Here is a 9,320-nt window from a genome sequence, read left to right on the forward strand (position 1 = left end):
GCAGGGCCGGATTAACGCACAGGCTAGATATGGCTTCAGCCTAGGGGCCCCCACCTGCCAGGGGGCCCCTGATTGTCCAAAAGTGAAAAAATGCAGAATTGTGACAGGATGTAATATTGAAAAATTCATGTGTCATGTTGGGCACAGTTGGTAGTCATGTTATCCTCAATTCCTAGCTCGTAATTATGACACTGTCTATGTACATTTGTTACGAAATCCCCCTTCATGGGGGCCCCACAATAACCTGTAGCCTAGGGGCCCCGGGCCATTTTAATCCGGCCCTGCATACAGGCTGGTAGCTCATACAGGCTGGTAGCTGGCTCCCTTCTCTTGACTGTGTGAATGTGTTTTAATTGGTTCCCTGAGGTGGCCGGTACTCTTCCTCCCCTCCTGCGCCCGCCTGCCCAGCTCCTCTCCAGTCATTAGGAGGAGGAGGAGGTGTAGTGGGGGAGCAGGCGCAAGCAGGAGGTGCCACACCCCGGGGGGGCTATGCAGGCTCACCTCTCTGCCCTTCACCTGGGCCAAACAGGCAGCCACAGACGGAGCTTTCAGACCAGCATGCACGCACACACGCACGCACGCACGCACGCACACGTGCACGCACACACACACACCACACACACACGCACACACGCACACGTGCACACACATTGAAATGCGCACTTGGGTTCACACTCACACAGACACTCACACAGACACTCACAAACACTCACACAGACTCACACAGACACACACACACACACACACACACACACACACACTCTCACACACACACACTCACACACACACTCTCACACACACACTCTCACACACACACTCTCACACACACACACACACACACACACACACACATTGAAATATACACTTGGTCTCACACATTTGTACCAGACACACAGCTTAGAGGTCCGTCGCTCCTATAGCCCCCTAATAACTTCCAAATGATTTTCACACAAAAGGAGCCTCCGGTCTGGGGCATCGTCGTGGCGCGATTAGACAGTGCCTCGAACCATCCTGCTAATTGTCTGAGTTCTCTTTCAAATGTTTAAAGACGCCTGGAGGAGCGTGTGAATGAGTGAAGTGAATAAACTCTCTGTGTCCCATCTCCTACGGTGTGTGTGTGTGCGCGTGCGCGTGCGCGTGCGCGTGCGCGTGCGTGCGTGAGCGCTGGCTGACTTGCTCTCTGTTGTTGTGTCTGCTGTTTAGGGGCGAGAGGAAGAATAAGAAGTTCATGGAGTACAGGAGGATGATGCAGCTGCTGGGCAGAGTACCTGAGACAGGTGAGACTCAACACCTCCTCTTGATTTTATTCTCTGTCTCTGTCTTTCTCTCTTTCTCTTTCTTTCTCTTTCTCTCTCTTTCTCTCTGTCTCTGTCTCTGTCTCTATCTCTGTCTGATTTTGATTCTCTCTCTCTCTCTCTCTCTCTCTCTCTCTCTCTCTCTCTCTCTCTCTCTCTCTCTCTCTCTCTCTCTCTCTCTCTCTCTCACTTTGGAGTGTGTGTAAGGTTAGTCTCTGCTTCTTTCTGTCTGCCTCTCTCTCTCTCTGTCTGTATACTGTATGTACATGTTCTCCTGCAGAGCTGAAAACAACTCCTCTCCGTCCATTGTCCAGTAGTCTGAGGGCATTTTCCGCATTTACAGTCCAGATCAGGATGCTATATTCTCGCTCATTTTTTTTCTCCCTGCATTGCAAGCGTAGCCTTTCTGCCGTTATTTTCGAGGGAGTAGACTACTCTACAGTTACAGTACAGCAGAGAATCTTGACTTCTTCCCAAAGGGAAATTAAGGGAGTCTTTTGAGCAGAGTTACTCTTAACCCTCTAGCTACCATAACGGCCGTGAACGTCCGGCTGGATCTGTACCAGAACGGCCGCGGCCGGCCGGAATATTTTCATATGAAAATACAGCTGAACGGCCGTCATCATGCAGTTTTTCCAGCTTTCAAACACTTTAGCTCAATATTACAGACCCTCCTCGATATACTTTCAGTATAAAAACTATATGTTTATATTATATTATTTTTCAGTATTTTAGATTTTATTACGAGATGCGCCGCTTTATGCGATTTGGCAATCTGCCGTCAATTAAATGACGGCCGTCCGAGATTGGATGGCTACAAACACAACCATTCTGTTTCTACAACTAATATACACTAAATATGAAAACTTCCAACCCTCTTCGATCTATTTTCATGGTCAACAGCACATGTGTATGACTATTTAGGCTATTTTTAGATCATGTTGTTTTATTAAGCTTATGAGATGGTGTTCAACTGTGATGAGTTCTGCCATGGTCCTAAATAGCAAACACAACTGTCCAGCCGATGTCTACACGCTACATATTAAACATGTAAACTGTCTTCGGTGTGTTTTCAGAGTCAAACCATATGTTGGTATCCAACTATCTTATTTCCTGGAACAACTTACAGCGACAGCTCTGCGTAACAGCGCATCGTGAAGGAAGCGCAGCATGGAACAATTGGTTACTCATTTTGCGTGTCAGCTTTGGCAAAGCAGTCAAGGACTGTTACTACTCCACGTTGTCCTTCATAAAAATGTGCGCGAAGACGTTGAGTTGAATGCTAACTTCCAATAATAGCCTACCAACGTGGTGTCTGTAGCACTTCAATTCCGGTCAAAGTCGGTGATGCCTGGCGCGTCTTACCTGTGCCAAATTGGGAGGGGAAACTTCCTAGAGCTCCATTCAGGTCCTGTCTGCTATCGCGGACACGCCTCCGGTTATCCGTACACATATTTGGCATGGTTTAGTTCAAACATTATTAGCTAGTGTAGTCCATTACAGTTATACCGCTTGAAACCGCTTGAAAACAGGACATTTGGGTGAACGACATTTGTTGTCGTCACATGATCATTGTTCAACTTTGACCCTGGATGGATGGATGGATAGACCAAGGATAGATAGATAGATGGATAGAGAGATCGATAGATAGATAGATAGGCCTAAATATATAGATATATAGATAGATAGGCCTAAATAATATCGGATTTTATCACATTTTTATCATTTAATCCACATCAAAGGCACTCTATGGGAATACTGAACAATTAATTATCCATAAATGATATACCATTTGAAAGTGTGTTTTCTCTACTTTAATATGAAAGTAACTTGTAATTGACACTTTTCATTTCTTTTCAAGTTATTTGACATTGTTTAGAATATGACAAAAATGTCAATTTTTCCTTAGAATTCCTGGTAGGATTCCGGCCTATTCAAAAAAAATTCTAGTAGCTAGAGGGTTAAGTGGTGTCAACAGTCAGTACTTTAGCTGCTTAGCCCATTATCAGCGTCAGCACTGAGTGTGAAGCCTCAGAGCTGAGCCAGAATACAGAGTCAAGTGAAAACTCTATTCAGCAAGGCCACAGTATACAGTAAAGTGGTGCAACGTGGTGCACTGTAGATACTAATCATACATAGACTCAGGGCTCTAATTTAACTTTTTTCATAACCAGCCATAATGGCTAGTAGATGTTAATCTTACAGTACTAGTCAAACACACACTCACTAACGGGTCAAAGTGGCTAGTAAGTCGGTATTTTCTACCAGCCAAACTGAAAATTCACCAGTGTTTGGCCGGTTGGCTGGTGTTAATTTAGAGCCCTGCATAGTCTTATGGAAAAGATCGACACAGATGTAAGTCCACATTTACTATATTACATTACGCTTTTATCCAAATGGAGTTCATTAGGTGCATGGTATTGGTTACAGTCCCTGCAGCTATTTGGGGTGAAGTGCCTCCCTCAAGGGCTCTTCAGCCATGGATGATGGTAGGCCAGGGAGTCCACACAAATTACCTGCTGGTAAGGATGGGATACATAACCTTCAACCTTCTGATGCCAAGACCAGCTCCTTAACGATTAGAGCACAGCTGCCCACGTTCCCGAGTTCTAACTTACCATACACAGAGGCAGATGGTATAAAACCACCTCACTGATTTTGGCAGCTTAAGCTTGTGAGCGTCTCTGACTTGTGTTAATAGGTCTGTAAGCCCAGCCCAACACACTGCCTCCCTCCTCACAGCTGTTGGAGATCAAAGCAGTCCCGTTTCTTAACCCTTGGTACCCCAAATCCCTTCTTGAGAAGACCCGTGGTGCTCTTTAAGTCCCTCCTCCCGTGCCTCACTGCACTCGACCCGCAGAATAACGGGGTGCAGCGGTATGAGGGGAAACTGTTGGCATCAAAGCTTCTCCTCTCCTCTCCTCTCCTCTCCTCTCCTCTCCTCTCCTCTCCTCTCCTCTCCCCTCCCCTCCTCTCCTCTCCTCTCTTCTCCACTCTTCCCCTCTCGTCTCCTCTCCTCTCTTCTCCACTCCTCTTCTCTCCTCTCCTCTCCTCCCCTCTCCTCTCGACGTGTCAGGAAAGGTTGGAGTGTGTGTGCGTGTGTGCTTGATTCGACGAAGGCTCAACTACCACCATAACCCCCACACCCCCCCACCCAACACGCACACGCACACACACATACACATACACACATCCTACTCCGTACTCACACACTCCTTTCCTCTCAGCATTCCTCCCACCATCACCATCACCTCCACACCCAGCAGTCCCCACCTTACCAGTATACGGATCACTGACCACTGACAGCACATCACAGAGTATCCATCCTATTCCTCAAAGTTTGGGATACTAACGGCAGTGTGTGTTACCATCTCTGAAATCTGATCAGGGCTTATCTGTGTAGAAACTTTGACAGAAGGGAAATTTGAAGTCCTGTTTCGTACAAACTAGGCGTCGGCCAATTTAATATATTTTTGTTCAAACTGTTCATCCAATCTTGGCAGACTTTCTCTAGAATATGAAAAGGAATGATCACTGTGGGAAATTGTACTACAATAATAATAATAATAATAATAATAATAATAATAATTGTATTTGTATAGCACTGTATCATACAAGGCATGCAACTCAAAGTGCTTAACAAATGGGAAAAAAACATCATTGTTAGAGATGGATTTAAAAGGAGAAATAGAGAGGAGAGACAGAGACCGCAAGAAGGCAGAGAGGGCGAAGAGATAGTTAGAGATTGTAGAGCCATAAGGTCCACGTAGGTCTAGTAACATCAACGAAAAGCCTCTCATACGCTCAAACATCAACTACATCCAATCCTTTGACTAGCACTGATTTAGCGCTCTTGCGAAGTTGCGAAGGTCAAGTGCTGTAAAGCTATCAAGCTAATCTATAAGGCCGTTGTTGCACAGAGCCAGGAACAGGAAACCGAAACATATGCCTTCCTGTTCCATACCTTTGTTCGGAGTTTTTTATAATAATCAGTAGTCTTGCCGAAAACTACTGCAGAGTCCCAATACTACACTCCAGCAAGAAACTGAGTTAAACTCCGTCTGCCCCGTTGTGTTAAAATGCACGGCAGTGCTCCTCCTGCTCCTGCGGCAGCCCAGTTTCATCTGTTCAAATTGCCCCATGCTGTTGGTGCGGCACATCCAGCTTTCTTCCACTTTTCCCGACTGTCAGTCATTCACACTCACACACTCTTTTACACCTTATTTTTGTTTGCTCTCAAACACACTGCATCCTCTTTCCGTTGTACATATGAGTGTGAGCACTGTCACACTAAATCCACACAAGCACTGCAAAAATATTTTCAGGTAAACACACATGTGCACTCACACACACACGCAAGCACACACACACACACACACACACACACACACACACACACACACACACACACACACACACACACACACACACACACACACACACACACACACACACACACACACACACACACACACACACACACACACACACACACACACACACACACACACACACACACAGTATATAAAATGGTTATAGTGTTCCTCTCAGGATAGTTTTGTTACAGTATCCAGTGCCAGCAAGGCAGCCCCTGAACACCTGGAATCTGAAATGTGTGAAGAAGAGCAGCAGTATATTTCCCTCGAACCACCTCTCTCTCTCTCTTTCTACTCCCACTCTCGCTCTCACTTTCCTCTTAATCTTACATCACTCACACACACACACACACACACACACACACACACACACACACACACACACACACACACACACACACACACACACACACTAAGGATAGACCGATATATCGGCCGGCCAATATATCGGGCCGATACTTGCATTTTCTAAGTGTATCGGTATCGGCCGATACACGTGTGGTTTTGGTCGATACGCAATATGTATTATTTTCGGGTTTTTTAAAAGCACCAAGACACTTCATTTTTGCATTACTTGATTGTTAGACATTACTTGATTGTTAGAGTGGTTGTTTAAATATTACAAGTTCTACTTCAATTTGATAATGTTAAATAAATGTTTATTTTTTATTTTTTATTTTTTTAACTATTCGTCATTTTTTTAACTTTTTTTTACCCATATCGGCCCCAAATATCAGATATCGGAAATCGGGTATCGGCCAAGCGTGATGAAAAAAAAAATTGGTATCGCATCGGCCATTAAAAAAACCTGTATCGGTCGACCCCTAACACACACACACACTCACACCGACAGACACACACACACACACACACACACACACACACACACACACACACACACACACACACACACACACACACACGCACACACTCGCACACACACGCACACACTCGCACACACTCGCACACACTCGCACTCACACACACACACACACACAGACGCAAACACACAGACACAAACACACAAACACACAGACACACACACACCCCAACACCCCTACATGCCTACACCTCCTCGTGATGGAGCTGTCACCGCACTATATAGCGCTTACGAGACAAGTCCCCGTCCCCCGTGTCAGGTTTCTCACTCGGCCGACAGACACCGACGCCGACTTGATTGAACTGGGCCGCGGTTCAGCTGGAACGCCACCAAGCAGCAGCAGCTTATGGAGCGGAGAGCAGAGCAGCCCAGTAGACTAGAGCAGTGATTCCTAACTTGTGGGCCGCGGACCCCTGCTGGTCCCTGAGATGCGTACCTCAAATGATCCGTGTGGAGATTTCCACAAATGTTGCCAGCATTTCCACAACAAGGTAGCATAGGCTATAGGTAGCATAGGCTATCTGTGACATTATTATCAGTTTAAACATGCATATCTCACATCAATTAGGCAGACCTGTACCTTTATGGAAATACATACATCTGAATTCGCAGCACCGAATACACCCATCAATTCTGATCACAGGTGGTCCTTGAAAAAAAGGGATAAAGTAGTCCTCGGTCTGAAAAAGTTTGAGAAACACTGGACTAGAGCAAGCTGCATATAGTCGAGGGAAACCGTAGGATGAAGTGTCTTTACCAACAGAGCCTGCCAGGGGAGTTTTTCAAAACTGTAGGTACGGCAAAACAAATTAAAGAAATCTCACTTGGTCTGTGGGTATATAATGGAGTGTTTTTTGTGAGGTTTGTGCCGGTCTTTAGAATTGTTTAGAAACCTGCCGGCACTCAAAAGCCTTCTGTCTGTACCGCTCTGTAATGCAGTGTTTAATACGTTTTTTTTTATCACTGGTGTATTTCCTGGGTTATTGTTTTGAAATCTAAAATGTATTTTTGATTTCACAGAGTGTTTTTGTGAGTGTTTCATAGAAGTTTTTTTGTTTAATCAGTGTTGTGTGGCTGGAGGCTGTCACCAAGATTAAAGACTACTTTGTTCTTTTTTTTTCCTCCCTTTTCTCCCCGTTTAGGTGATTTCAATCTGGAACGTGTGAAGGAGTCGACTTTCTTCTTCAGCTGATAAGGAGGAGGTGGGCAACTGAGAGGCAAAGCGGCCGAGTGGGATTAACGAGGACAAGGATGGGAGGTGTGTGGGGGAGAGCCATACCTACCCTAGGAGTCAGGGCTGGACTGGTCATCTGGCATGCAGGGCATTTTCCCGCTGGGCCGACAGTCCTCATGGACCGATGCTTTTGTTTTTTGTTTGTTAAAATTTTTTCCTCGGAAAGCGGCCCACAATTGAGATGGGGCGGCCCGTCGGTGCGTCATCAATATACAGCGGACTGTCACTGAGCCCATCATAATTGTAGTATGGGCGTGGGGGGTTAAGGGGAGCTGCTCTATGCCAACAATGCCCAAGCAGGTTTGTGGTCCCAGCCCAGCCCAGCCCAGCCCTGCCCAGCCCTGCCTGGAGTCTGTGCATCGATCGTGAAGGGCACACAAGACAGGTGGGAGTGAAAGCCATACAGGGGAGGATACAGTACAAGGACTCCCAAGGAAACCAGAGCCTCACAGAGGCTCACAAAGATGGACACTCACTGAACCGCTGATGACTCATGTGAACGACTCAGTGTTAACCCTCCTAAAGGCTCTGACATTAGTGTGTATGTGTTTTATTGTTCATGTGTGCTATTGTGTATACGTGGGATTTACGCATGCATTATGGCATGCATAGGTGTGTGTGTGCGTGCGTGCGTGTGTGTGCGTGCGCGTGTGTGTGTGCGTGCGCGTGTGTGTGTGTGTGCGCGTGTGTGTGCGTGCGAGTTTGTGTGTGTGCGTGTAAACAGCAGCTGCTCTGGGAGATATTTTTGTGGTGTTATTTTTTCCATCTGATTTGTTTAATGCACCCATTATCATCGAAGCGTGAGAGAGGGTTGGGGTGTGGGGAGTGTGTGTGTGTGTGTGTGTGTGTGTGTGTGTGTGTGTGTGTGTGTGTGTGTGTGTGTGTGTGTGTGTGTGTGTGTGTGTGTGTGTGTGTGTGTGTGTGTGTGTGTGTGTGTGTGTGTGTGTGTGTGTGTGTGTGTGTGTGTGTGTGTGTGTGTGTGTGTGCGTGTGTGCGTGTGCGCGTGCGTGTGCGTGTGTTTGTGAACAGGAGGGGTATGGGTGTGTGTGTGTGGGGGGGGGTGATGAGGCTCAGGTGAACTTGGGTGGGTGTCTTGGGGCGGAAGTGTGTGTGTGCGTGCGCGTGCGCGTGTGTGTGTGCATGTGTTTCTGTGTGTGTGCGTGGAACACTCCCTCCCAGCAGGGCTCTGGTCGGCAGGCTTCAGCACCCCATGCCTAGCAGGGCGATGAGCTGCATGGAGCCCACTCCTATCGATCCTCCGCCAGCCCCCACAGACTGACGGTCCAGCTCACTCCCTGACATATTGAGGCCTTAGTAACACAGCCCTCCTTCTACACCCCACCCTCCCAACCAGGGCCACTGACTAAGTCCCAGGGCCTGGGAAAAAGTCATCTGAAAAGGCCCCCACCTAATGCATATGATGTAATGGGGCCCCCAAGCCCTGGAGAACTGACCCCTTTGCCCCCCCCCTGCCTGTTTCCCTGCACCCACCCATCCACTCAGTGTGTTTATTAGTTACTGAGTCTGTCATGATG

At 46.9% G+C, this 9,320-nt stretch overlaps 1 protein-coding gene across 1 annotated transcript in view; it reads left to right on the forward strand.

Annotated features, from left to right (window-relative positions):
* The window catches only part of polrmt (polymerase (RNA) mitochondrial (DNA directed)), a 94,451-nt gene extending 85,808 nt beyond the window's left edge, over window positions 1–8,643 (forward strand). Inside the window, exons 20-21 of the mRNA XM_063201392.1 lie at window positions 1,204–1,277; window positions 7,694–8,643. Coding sequence (XP_063057462.1) covers window positions 1,204–1,277; window positions 7,694–7,743 — 124 coding nt within the window. The 3' untranslated portion in view covers window positions 7,744–8,643. The remainder of the gene's footprint in view (window positions 1–1,203; window positions 1,278–7,693) is intronic.
* The last annotated feature ends 677 nt before the right edge of the window (window positions 8,644–9,320 follow it).

Source organism: Engraulis encrasicolus, chromosome 6 (assembly GCF_034702125.1).
Source record: "Engraulis encrasicolus isolate BLACKSEA-1 chromosome 6, IST_EnEncr_1.0, whole genome shotgun sequence".
NCBI lineage: Eukaryota > Metazoa > Chordata > Actinopteri > Clupeiformes > Engraulidae > Engraulis > Engraulis encrasicolus.